Source organism: Brachycentrus maculatus, unplaced genomic scaffold (genome assembly GCF_059751285.1).
Source record: "Brachycentrus maculatus isolate JH-2025_06_01 unplaced genomic scaffold, ASM5975128v1 h1tg000597l, whole genome shotgun sequence".
Taxonomy (NCBI): domain Eukaryota; kingdom Metazoa; phylum Arthropoda; class Insecta; order Trichoptera; family Brachycentridae; genus Brachycentrus; species Brachycentrus maculatus.
This window is the reverse complement of record NW_028281337.1, coordinates 185,433-199,556: the sequence shown is the minus strand read 5'-3', so window position 1 is coordinate 199,556 and position 14,124 is coordinate 185,433. Positions and strand designations below refer to the sequence as shown.

General features: G+C 30.2%; 1 protein-coding gene across 3 annotated transcripts in view; it reads right to left on the bottom strand.

Annotated features, from left to right (window-relative positions):
* Nucleotides 1-11,440: 11,440 nt before the first annotated feature.
* LOC148301174 (odorant receptor coreceptor-like) overlaps nucleotides 11,441-14,124 on the bottom strand; it is a 29,132-nt gene continuing 26,448 nt past the window's right edge. For all 3 annotated transcript variants that reach the window (XM_088273707.1, XM_088273708.1, XM_088273709.1), the window contains 3 exons: nucleotides 13,453-13,557; nucleotides 12,626-12,781; nucleotides 11,441-11,491 (listed from right to left, as the gene is read on the bottom strand). In XM_088273707.1, the coding sequence (XP_088129833.1) occupies nucleotides 11,441-11,491; nucleotides 12,626-12,781; nucleotides 13,453-13,557 (312 nt within the window). The remainder of the gene's footprint in view (nucleotides 11,492-12,625; nucleotides 12,782-13,452; nucleotides 13,558-14,124) is intronic.

The window sequence follows — 14,124 nt, the reverse complement described above, 5'->3', positions numbered from 1 at the left end:
TATGTATCTACCTATGAACGTAAATCAAATCAGCACTTTTTTGTGTTTTTGTTTTTCGAATAATTTTTTTTTATACTGTAGGAAGGTTGTTAAAAAATGTAATGTAAATGTAAAATTTTTTTTTTAATGTGTTTATCTATCCTGTTTTCCAAAATGTGTGCCAAACTTTTCGCCAAATTACTATAACCTTAATTTTATTTTAAAATTACCTTTACTTAGAAAATAGTGGGTTATAAATTACCCAAATTTATTATTATTTTTATTAAATCGTGCCAAAATTTCAAAGCAATCGGTGAGTTAGTTAAGAAATATTGAGAATTTGAACAAACTGACATTTAGATTTTGATTTATATACAAAAAGACTTTGAACCCTTCGATTTTCTGAAATTTTTACATATAAACATTTTCTAATATCTCTTTTATCGTTTTATACGAAACGGTTGTTGTTTACTGTTTTAATATATTATATTTGAAAAATAAAACTGTCGATAGTATTAAGCTGTTTTAGGTAAGGATGTGTTAAATACTTGAATAAGTTATAAAGGTTATTAATGTGTTTGTACAAAGTCGATATAAGTACGATAGGGATGCGTTAGAAGAAGTTAAAAACCTTTTCTTAAACGAATATTTTATCATGATACCTCAATATAAAAGAAGAATTCTTCTCTATATGATTTTTTCAGATCTTGTTTTGTTTTTATTATAGTTAGTTATTTTGTTATACTTATACTATGTTAAAAATAGAAATGTTCAAGGGTGTTCTCGCAAATATTCAATTCAGTACGCGACCGGTTGCGCGAAGCCACTCATGAGTCCGCGCGTAATTTGAAAAAAAATATATATTGTAACTGCAGACAGTTGGAAGGATTCCATATTGAATTGTTGGGTAATATATCCAAAATTAAACATGGTTATTGGATTGAATTCTACTTTTATTCACATAAATATGGTAATATGTGACGCGTTTCGTCTTATTAAGACATTATCAAACACTCATATCATTTTATCAATCACTTGAGTGTTTGATAATATCCTAATAAAGAGGAAAGGCACATATTGTCATATATATGTCAATAAAAGAAATTGCCAATCCAATAACCGTGTTTTATTTTGGATATAATAACCAACAATTTAAAATATATTTTGGAATTTGATTTTTTAAGAATAAATGTATTTTGAAAAAAAACATATTTTTTGTAAACTCCTTGTCTTTCAATAACTCTTTAATTTTTTAATCATATATCTATTTTTAAATAATACAGGGCTTTCAAAAACTCCACCTCAAAAGCTCAACATACAATAAATTGCAACTTAATTTTCTTTGAACCCAGGTAACATTCAACGTAATTGAATTTATGCATAAAACGCCGTTTTTGTATTGAAAAAATAGATTTTCTTAGATTTTCGAGCCTCGCGCGGCCGATCACTCAATGAATTGGATGTTTGCGAGATCTCCCGTAATAGAAACATATTTTTTTATAATTTGATCCAATTATCTTTAATTTGAAATTTCCCACAAGTACTATATATCGCTCACTCCTTTCAAGAACGTCATATAAAAAAAAGATTTTTCAGGTGATTAAAAATATAATAAAATGTACTAAAAATAAATATCAAGTCACTTAATCAACTTTTTACTTTGCAACAGATATTTTTAGGTTAAACCTGAATGTTTTTTCTCCATTTGAAAAATATTTAGTACATTTAAAAAAATAATTAAACACTTTTTTTTTAAATGCAAAAACAACACTTGTGCCCTGTAGCGGGTAAATAATAAGTTAAAAATTCTGGGCATTCCAAAAACATGCACTACTGAAAATTGACGATTCTCGATATATGACGTTGTTGAAAGGAGCGAGCGATATGTTTATGAGTTCTGATTGAATTTTGATTTAATGGAGAGAGATTTCTACAAGAAGAGTAGATGCTTATGCTCTAGATTTCATAGGAATATGTGTATGTAAAATATATAACAATCAATTGCAGTTGTGAAAATATAAATAAACAACAATATTCTGTTAAAATTGAGAACCAGTGGTTTTTCTTCCCTTTCCTTTATAATATTCAATATTTTCCTTTTTAATATTAATAGCAAATGGGTAAGTCGATTTTAAGATGTCCTCAAAATATCAAGAGAACTATGAAATAGGTACTAAATGTATACCACGCTTTGAGAATAGGTGTTTACGGAGAATTTTAGGCGTGCGGTGGTTTGACTTTGTGAGGAATGAAGAGATAAGGCGTAGGACGCAGCAAATCTTGGTCACAACTGTCGTCAAGAAAAGGCGATTCAGTTGGCTTGGCCATGTACTCCGCATGCCTCCCGAGAGCCTTAATCAAGCTTGCCTCTTTTACAAGGCATCAGGTTCGCGCCGCCCAGGACGACCTCTGCTGACAATTCGTCGGCAGTTCTCGTCAGAACTTCGGGACGCGGATCTGACTTGGGAGAATGCAAGGGAGCTGGCAGCCGACAGAAAAGCCTGGAGACAGTTTGTGGACTCCATATGCTCCACCTAGGGAGCGGATATGGTTTATTATTATTATGAAATAGGAATATGGAAGTCTAGAAATTTACAGGACATTCGAACTCAGTGTACAAAGTGATTAAAGAATGGGTTAATGAGTAGTTGTGATTCCTGTATAGTTTCAGACTTCCATATTGCCATCTCAATAGGCTTCTCCGTCTATGTTGAGATACAAATATAAATATTTTTTGATAACTCTTAAGTGGACAATATTTTGAGTATGTACAAATATTTTTTTACAAATCTGGGTTTTGTCCACTCAGAAGTTATTTTATATTGATATTTCAACATGGATGAAGAATAATATGGACTAGTATTTACAGGATTTATGACCTCTCATATGCTGGTTTAAGTATATATAGTGGTTGGTTTAAGTGGATTATAAAGATCAGTTATTTTATTCACAACATTTTGGATGTGTCCAAATCCTGTCAATCACTCGTGAATGTTACAGGTGTATGATCACTCAAACCAGTCGGTGACAGGTCGTAAGCCCTATAAATACCCAGATTTTCAGATTCTTTTCCATCTTTGTTGAGATGTCAAAACGAAAATATATTTCATAAGTGGAGACACCCAGATTTGTGTACAAGGATTTGGACACTCAAAATGTCATTATTATTAAATAATAAAATGGTTAATTCCTATATTATTTTTAATAGATTTATATTATCCACTGACACTTCGTGATGGAATTGCATTTTCAATTTATTATTAGATTAAAACCAATATTTTTAGCTTTTCCACTTTTTTATTTGACCAGCGACCGGGTTTCGTCGTTACCGACATCATCAGACTAGTCCAGTCTGATGATGTCGGTAACGACGAAACCCGGTCGCTGGTCAAATAAAAAAGTGGAAAAGCTAAAAATATTGGTTTTAATCTAATAATAAATTAAATTCTTATATTTCCTTTGAAAAAAACAAATTTGAGTTTTGTATTTTTAAAAGCTCCTAATTACGTTTCGATATTTATTCATTCAAACCCTTATCGGCACCCGATGGTATATAGGGCACTGCATCATATAAACGCAGTGTTATCTTGATCGTTAACACATGAAAAAAAAAGTGATGAGCCCTCCGTTGCAGGTTGGTACTTGATTGGACTGGTGTAATGAGTGAAAAAATTAACAAACATTTATTTGACCCTCCTCCCATGGGAATCGAACCCAGGACCTCTAGTACGGAAGTTTATATTTAGTGGTTTCGATTTATTATTTACAGAAATGTTTTATTCTTTTAATTTCAATTATCTATTTTTTTAAACAATGCTTTTTTGATGTATCGCTCATTCCTTTCAAGAACGTCATAAATCAAAAATCGTAAATTTTCAGTTGTGCATGTTTTCGGAATGCCCAGAAAATGTACTATATCCCAGCAAAAGAGGCATATTTTAAACTTAATATTTACCCGCTACAGGGCAGAAAGTGTTGTTTTTGCATTTTTAAGAAAAGGTATTGTTTAATTATTATTTTAAATAGACAAAATATTTTTCAAATGGAGAAAAAACCTTCAGGTTTTACCTAAAAAGATCTGTTGCACAGTAAAAAGTTCAAAAAGTGGCTTGATATTCATTTTTAAAATATTGTATTATATTTTTTAACTTTAAAAAAATTCTCCTGAAAAATCTAGTTTTTTGATTTATGACGTTCTTGAAAGGAGTGAGCGATATGATTAAAATAGTATTATTTTGCTTAAATGCTGAAAATATGTATGACAATAATATGCGAAGTTCAACAAGGTGAAATCTCTGAGGTAATCTCGTGAAAGAAGCAAATCCTCAATAATATTCCTGAGACAATATTCTCTAATATGGTGCGGGAATTAAATTGCACGAGATAAAACTAGATTATTTCTTCAAGGTTTCCGAAAATCCCACCCCCTGGGACCCTTTATAGTTTCATACTCAAAATAAAAGAAATAAAGAAAAGTATCTCGTCTTTTAAAAGCTTTTTAAACTTTTATTTTTTAAACATCCCCATGGATCTTTTTTGAAAGGCATCTAGAGGAAGACCAAAGAATTCATGGATGATGCAGAAAGAAAACATGATTGCTAGGCATGGCCTAAGAGACGTTGACCATGATAGAAGGACCTACGACCTGAGGACGAGGAGAGCTGACCCCAACAGTCTACAAAGACGATAAGTCGAGATGGAGCTAGGAAGAAGAAAATGATTATTTAAGAATCCCCAATGAACTGTTGTTTTAAATCTCAATGTATAGGGTCGTATCTAAATTTATAAAATAAAACAACTTTATTTTCACTACTTTTTATTGGTACACTTTATCCAATAGGTTTCGACAAGAACCTTGTCCTCATAATGGTTTATGTACTAAATTCTAAAACATTGAAATAGGTACTCATAGTTAGGTTATAGTTAATTACCCTTCCCTTACGAAACCAAAAACTTCCACGCACCATACCACCGTAAACCATATGATTTTAAAAATATAATTTAAAAAACGGTAAAAAACTCATAAATGTTGTTTTTATTGAGCATTGGCGCAGCGAATACGTCAACTCCGGATGACAACAATAAAAAGTGCTTAAAACAAAATTGTTTCATTTAATAAAGTTTATTAAATGTGCTACAAAGTATCTGCAAAAAACATTCAAGAAATCATATCTAAGTATTGATTGATATTTGTGACATTTACTTTAAAGATTTTGAGTGTGTCCAAATACCAATTCTATTGTAAAGAAGCTTTTTACTAAGCAAAAACAATATCTCACCAATAGATGTCTCTAGTGAAGTTCTAGTGATTCAAGAACAAGGTTTCTAAATTGGTTCATATATACAGAACTTCCAAGAATTTGAGTAATGCGGTTGTCAATAATGGGTAGAATTGGTGAATGTTACACGCGTGTAAAGTGATCACTTAAACCAGCCTATGACGGTCGTCAGCCCCGTAAATGCCCAGACTTCCATATTATTCTTCATCTTTGATGAGATGTCAAAAAATAATATGAAAATAACTCCTATAATTGGAGATTTTGTGAACAAGTATTTGGTCACACTCAAAATGTTGTAAATAAATTGTCTGGTCAAATTATAAGCTTACTTTAAAGATACTACTTTCAAACCGATTGAATATAGGTGAGATTCATTCAGAATACGCTTATTTTTCTCAGAGCATTTAAATTTTAGATATTCCTATTTTGTTCAGTTGGTTTACAATATTTTTATTTTATAATTTATTTCATCAGACACTGGATTATTCACCCTACGGATGAATATTTTCATTAATATAAAAACAATTAATGCTTCGTCTCAAGTTTTTGTTGCAAAATATTTATTTTTATTTTTTATTTAAGCTTCACTTGGTGAATACCGATATTTCTTAAACACTATTATGACACGTATTTTAATGCATTTTGCTTCATTTCCAAACAACGTAATTTTTAATAGATTTATATTATCCACTGACACTTCGTGATGGAATTGCATTTTTAATATATTATTAGATTAAAACCAATATTTTTAGCTTATTTAAGCAATTGCTCTCAATACAAAAAACCTTTATATAAAATATTTTTAATATCATACAATACTGAAATTCACTCAAATTAAATTAATTTTTCAATATAATTATATCAAATCATGGTTATCAACTCCTGCCTTGTTTTATATATAACATAACAATTTGTATAGCCTCCCACCATTCTGATGATGTCGGTAACGACGAAACCCGGTCGCTGGTCAAATTAAAATAAAGTGGGAAAGCTAAAAATATTGGTTTTAATCTAATAATATATTAACGTAATTTTTGTTTTACTTGGTAAATACTATAAAAATAAAAATGATGCGGAATTCATCGAAACACAATAGATTTAAAAATGTTAATTAAAAAAAACTTTATCTCTCCAAACCTTATCCACGCCCAATGGTGCATAGAGCATTACATCGTATAGGAGCAGTGTTATCTTGATCGTTAAATACACGAAGGAAAGGTGATCAGCCTTCCGCTGCAGGTACCAGTCTAGGGTCATATTAAATAAATATTAGACTGAAGAATCACTAATATTTATTTCAACCCTATTTAAAATCGAACCCGGGACTTCTAGCATGGTAGCCAAACGCTATGGAGGCGGAAAAAGATACAACTAATAAACAAATACCGTTTGAAAACGAATACTTTATTCAATAAAACTCCCTTGTACAAACATACTTTGCAAGATGCTGATTTCATTTCAAAATATCTCAGAACTTGGTTACTCAAATATAAATGAAGTCTGTATCACTCGCTTTAAGCTCGACACTGAACCCTTAACTCTAACTGTGCAACGGAAATCTGAGATGTGAACTGTTTGGCTTTTTCTTTTCGTCCCGTCTCGCAGTTTTGTGAAGGCGGAAACTGGGTAACTTTTCCGGAAACTCACCCACGAAAGCTCGTCTTTCGAAAGCTGGATGAGAATTTATTACTCGTCTTTGAGTTTTATTTCTACTGATCCTTTTTGTTGCTCAAATGCAACTGCATACTTCTCACAATACTAGAACTTTGAGCTCGGATTTTATTTTAAATTGTTAAATCCTTCTATCTATTTCAAGATAAAATAATTTTTCTTTAACCCTTCGTTGTAATTGATACGGCAGAAAATGTTGAGTATTTGGAATAGTCGATATGTGTCGCTTTCTTTCAAAATCTGCCATATCCAATTTTATAACATTAAAAATGTATACTCTATTGGAATGCCAATTGTGGGTTTTATTGTTTAAAATAATTATATACTTGAAAACCGTGCTAAAAAATACTTAAAAACAGCTTTGTATTTCAAATTCATGGAACTTGCCTTCTGACCCTTATCGGCCAATTAGAGAGCGGGGATAGGTAAAAAATTAAGATGACATCATTATCGGTTTGTGTCTTGTGTTTTTTTTTTGAAATACTGAATTTTTTTTTTTAATGGAAAAATTCTATATTTTATAATATTTTATCTAAGGATAGAGAAATCTTTTATACATAAATGTTACACGGAGAATTTTGCATTTTTTGTAAAATCAACTCACATGGATCGGGCGGATTTTGAAAGTAGGCGACACATATAAAAGCAAAACAGGGAAAATAACAAAAAAAAATCACAAGCATACAAAATTGTTTGAATTTTCATTAAAAAAAAAACATTAATTGAACTACGCATTGACTCTAATTTATACGGGTCATGGAGCATTTTGAGACTACCTCTTCCGTTTTAAAATTCTCTACTTGTGAATGTGCTGAAACCTCATCATAAGATGTCTCTCATTAAGCATGAGTATGCCGACTTTTTTAATAAGAATGATTTAACTAGATTTAACTAGAAACACAATATTCTAAAGAAGTTATACAGTTGATGATATAAAGTGATCACTTAAAATTGTCTATGTCAAGTCGTAAGCCCTGTAAATGTCTTGTCTTGACTTCCATATTCTTCTGCATCTTGGTTTTGATCTGAACACACTCAAAAGATTATAATAAGTAACTGGTAGAAATAAAAGTTAATAAAAAATTGTAGTATGTAAATTCTAGTATGTAAAATAATTCGGGAAGAATTTTACATACTTTAAAAAAAGGTGCCCTTCTGTATTCTTCTTCATCTATGTTGAGATATAAATGGTACTTGAAGCGTAGGACTAATCACCTTGCTTTTATAGAATTAGCATTGTGAAAAAGGGTTAGAAAAATAAAAAGTACGGGGTTATTTTTGGTCTACAACACCCGTATTAAAATGATTTATGGCATTTTTAGAAGAGCAATATTTGCATAAGTAATATGTAAAAAAAACTTCAAAAGTTTAAAATGTATGGAAATTTTAATGAAAAAGCTAATATTCTAGTGGGCTTTTAAGCGAATACCAACATCTATTCAAAAGCGCTAAGAGCTTAATGGTTATTACATGAGAGCTTTTTATAGAATGATTCAGGAATATGAAACATGGTTAAGCTTTACAAATAATGAATATTACGTAATCCTTCTATGGAAGTAATTGTATTTAAAATAAATAAAATATTTTATAAATAAAGTTGATAAGTATTAGGCGGAGGCGCGTATAGAACACATAGAACATATTCAAAGGAAGGTGTGGTAAGAAAACATTTTGATCATATGTAATTCAGTTTTATTGAAAAACATCAACAGTGCAATTACAACACATTTTCAAAACTACTCTACAGTATTTTTTTTACAATAACAATTTTATATACCATATAATTTTAAATGTATCAGTTTCTTAGTAAGACTTTGAATTTTATTTTTTACATAAATAATAAGTTTTAAATTAATCGATCGGAACAGTACCCAAATGGTGCATAGGGCACTGTGTAATATAAATGCAGTGATCGTTGTTAGCACATGAAGGAAGGGTGATCAGCCCTCCGCTTCGGGTACCAGTCCAAGGTAATATTAAATAAATATTTTAGTGAAAAAAAATCACTTATATTTATTTGACTCCCTCTGGGAATCGAACCCGGAAACTCCGGTAAGGTAGCCGAGCGTGCTGGCCATTACATTACAGAGGCGGTCAAATAACGCCATTAATACAAAAATAAAACTACATCCTACAACGTACTTTAGTTTTAAAATAAAGGGTACATACAAATTTACAAATCAATAATCTTATTTTTTCATACATATATCATTTAGCACTACAAAATTGAAAGTGTTTGATTTTTTTATGTAAAATATAACGAAAACAGGTTGGTTCAATTTTTTATATAAATATTTGCATTGAAATTTGATGGTCCATTATATTATTTGATTTCATATAACTGGCACTTCATGCTATTAAAAAATAAATATTTTAATAAAGCTGGTAAATAAAATCAAATAATGCTATCCAGTAATTTAAAGAGTTAAGAAAATAAATATTAAAAATAATGGATCAATCTCGTGATGTATTATTGTTGGTAAATAAATTGAAATTAGAAATCACAAGACTATAGGTAACATTTTTATTGAAATTTGTAGAGAAGTAAGGGAGATATTAAGGTTTAAACTTTAGATATTTGAATAAAACGAAAAACGGACACCGCTATACGTCATCAAATTTTACGCAATCGGGTGTGCTATGGGGCGTATCCTTTTATATATCTGTTTTATAAAGCTGTAATAGTAGTAGTGTGGATTCGTTTCTGTGACGTCATTCGTTACCAACTTACGAAAACGACGTTTTTACGAAGGCGAATTTTGCAAAAGAAAAGATGAATCAATATATTGATTATATCGGCTGTTAGAAACACAAAACGAGCCTTATACAATCCTTTAAAGGCTCAGTACGTTAAATTAGATATTCTTCCCAAAAGTGATAATATCCTGTTTTGCAAAGATAAACAAATTTAAAAGTGGAATAAGTATGCAAAAAAGGACAAACGTCATGCATGTATGTATTTTTTAATGTGTGTATATTGTGTACAGAATTTCACAAGGGTAAAAAAGCCTAGATCTTCGATTTTTTATTGACTTTAAGTTCTTGTTCTAAAAAGCATGAATTATAAAAGACATTTCAAAAACAAAACTGTAATTGTTTTAATCAAAAAAGCGTGCGACGTACTAAAAATAATTATGAAAAATCTACTTTCTATCACATATGAGTTCTCTTAAATATATTTATTTAAATACATTAATAAATTAAGAATCTAAAATAATTACACAGAAAAAATAATATCAACATATGTTGATAGCTAATAAAAAGAATACTAAAACATTCAGTTTAAAAAAAATACATATAGAATATCTGACCAACACATATTTTGATGACAAATATTTAAGAAAGTCATATGTTTGTGTATTCATTATACATATAAATATACATACAAATACATATTTAAATATCAACAACATATATTGGAAATATGCCTACATACAAGCAATCACGTAGGTACAAACATAAGGTTAAATTATCTAAATAAATTATTAACGAAGCATGTGCTACGTATGCTACAGTGGCGAGCACTAATAAATAAACTGAAGCCTTTGTCAAAGGGAAACTTTTAAAACATCATCAAAAAGTGTGGTTATAATTTTTTTCCAAGATTAAATACAAAATTTGGTGAAATCCATACCAGAACGTATTTGAAGCATTAATAAAAAAAACAAGGAACAACAAAGTAGGTACTGAGGTGAGCGTTTTTGCCTAGAATTTTCACTCATGAATTACATGAAATTACAGTAACTTTAAACATAAAGAGTAAATCCACTCACGAGTAGGCATAGGCTATGAAACTTAAAAACTTTTTCAATTTAAATTTAAAATTTTCAATTTGGTCATGAGGTCATGAGTTGGGTCATGATAAGCGGTGTTTCATAATCCGTAGCTAGATTTCAGAGTCACTTGAACGTCAGGTAATTAAAAAAAAGTAGGTACTGATTTTTTTGGTTTTTGATTAATTGTATGTGTTATGTACCTATACAATTTTATTTGAAATAAATATGTGGTTTTTAAATTTTTTTCAGTATTTTTGATTTTTGTGCAAAAAAATAGAATATCTACAAATTAACTATAAAATAATGAAAAAAAATTGGTCGATAAATACTCATTTTTTTGGGTATATCATCTTTAAACAGCGTGGTTAAACAATTTGAACTGAAAATATATCAAGAAATCTTAACAAAATATATGTTTTAAAAAAAACTGATATTTTCAGTCTCGAAATATTTGAGTGCTCGGTACTGTATTTCGAATATATGCATTTAAAACTAATTTCGTATTACCTTGTTAGTAAATTAAGTTTTCAAAAAAATGTGGTTTGTGACACAATGAAGAAATAGTGTGAGTAGGTACCTAATGTAAAAATAGATTTCATTCATAAAAAACAATTATTCTACTATTTGTAACTCAATCAAGTATACTTCAAATCAACATCCTCTTTGAGATATTTTCACTTAGGTATAATAAAATTTGATTTAATTATAAATTAATAAAAAAAATATTTAAAAAAATTAACTCAGTTGTACCAACACCATAAAGTACGTCACAACAGCTCCAAGTACCTGAAAAATATTATCAGTATTAAAAATTATAAATGTTTAATATATTTTTAGTCTATTATTTTTTGACATCTCATCAAAGATGAAGAAAAATATGGAAGTATGGGCATTTACGGGGATGACGACCGTCAAAGGCTAGTTTAAGTGATCACTTTTTTATTTTATTTTTTTATTTTTTTTATTTTGTGAAGTATTTGGACACACTCAAAATGTTGTTATGTTTTCCTGCTTGTTGGTCTACTTTTGTGTTTAACTATGGATAACTAACAAAAAACAAAAAAATTAAACACACACACACACACAAACATACACTCACATACACACACACACAATTTTATACTAGTAACTTGTACTTATTTAAAATGAAACGTTTTTGCCTTCAATTTTCAATAAAATATTATATGAAATTATAGTTACTTAACGTAAGTAACGTTATTCCAAAATCAATATTGGTGAAGTAGAATTTTAACCGTAGATCACGTGAAATTCCTAAAATTTATGACGGATATTTAATCTATGGAGGGCACCGAGGCAACACATGTTAATAATGTAGTGGCAACTAGCTAACTAACAACTGTAGTATACAACTAATTTTTTTATCGATATTTTATACTCGTATTTATAAAAAGTTGTTGCACTAATTTTTAAATGTTTTCAGTTAACTTTTTTTTGTAAAATATGAATTTTTTACCGTCGTACATTTTACGATAGTCCTGTATTAAGGTACATTGAAACATGTCCCACGGGTTCTTCTGCAAGGTTTAAATAGGTATTTTTATTTTATTTAAAAAAAGAGAAATTTTGAGTTTTTATTATTTATAGAAATACTTCAATTTCATAGTATTTTTTGAGCCTAAGCGGGTCATTATTAAAAATAGTTATCAAATTGTGGTGGAGCGGATTTGAATCCAGAAACTCTGACACAACAGTTCTCTACACTAACCACGGGACCACAACCCGACATGAAGTACGAAAGGTATCAGGTAAACAAGAAAACAAATGTTTTGAATATTGAAAGCATTAACTTTGTGGATCAAATTGACATATTATTTTGAGAACTAAAAATACTAGGTTTTTTAAATGTGAGTAGATCAAAGTCTTTTTATTTCTCAAAATAATAGAAAACAAACGGTTTACCGAGGCAAAGAGATCCAGAGAGACTGTGAAGAACTTGGCTCCTGAGATGCTCATGGCCTTCTGGCACTGCTGACAGACGATTTGGACGAAGGTCTTGGCTTCCTCGGACCCATCATACCAATGGCAGGAGTAGGCTGCTTCCATCACCGAGGAACTCTGAAAGGTAAAACATATTTACAATTTACTATCATTTATTTATACGAGTATATCAAGACATGTTGCATACGATATATCGCAACTTAATTTTTTTTAAACCCACGTAAAATTTGACGTAATTGTTTTTTTTCTTTAAACACCGTTTTTTGTGCTTTTTTTTTCGAAATAAGTATATGATTAGAAAAAGTTATTATGTAAAAGGTAGGAGTCAAAAAAAATATATAAATATTTTTCTAATATATATTATATGTATTATATATTATGTGTAAGTATTAAATATTCTTAATTTTTTTTTTTTTAAATGCATTTGTTAATAAACACAAAAATCGGGCGTAAACTGAAGTCCAGCTCTCAGTGTAACCGGAGGCCTAATAAATTTTACTACTGCGAGTAAGGCCTTAATAAAAGCGAGATAAATATATCTCGTAAGCGATCAGGTCCAGTATTATTGAAAGCCACATATTCAGTAGTATTTCCGATATTATTTCAGCTTTTCATGCACTTATCCATGTATAGATTAAACAGCCAAGGCGACATTACACATCCCTGTTCTTCATGTATATCTTTCAAATACAAACATTTTGGATTTGTCAACATTCATCAGCAAATTACAATACTTTTCTTGCAGACTTATTTATTGTCTAATAAAATTGTATTATTATTTTAATTACCTCTTCAATCAGCCGGTTCCCAAAGATGCAGAAGAGAAAAACTTGAGACAAAGTGTAGGACAAGTATCCAAGAACACTTATGGAGTAAATGTTGATTCCTGATACCTAAAAACAGTAAAAAAAATCATAAATCATAGATAAAAATACTTGATTTGGGATGATAAATTTATCTTATGTGTGTGTAAGGTGTAACTGATCACCATGGATCGTCCTCGAAAGACTTTTAGAGGGAAACCAAAGAACTCACGGATGCTGCAGAAAGATAATATGATTTGTAGGCGTGGCCAAGATGACGTTTCCCGTGACAGAATGATCTGTTGTAAAACAGGTGATCGCCATGGATTTTCCTCGAAAGACATCTAGAGGAAAGCCAAATAATTCATGGTGCTACAGAAAGATACCATGATTCAAAGGCATAGCCGAGATGACGTTTTCCATGACAGAATGACCCGTTGTAAACCAGACGATCGCCATGAATCTTCCTCGACAGACTTCTAGAGGAAAACCAAAGAATTCACGGATGATGCAGAAAGATAACATGATTCGAAGGCAAGGCCTAGGTCCATGACAGAAGGACCTAAAATCTGACCCAACAGTCTACAAAGACGATAAGTTAGGATGTAGCCAGAAAGGAGAAGAAGTGTGACTAATGGAAAAACGTTACGTACATTT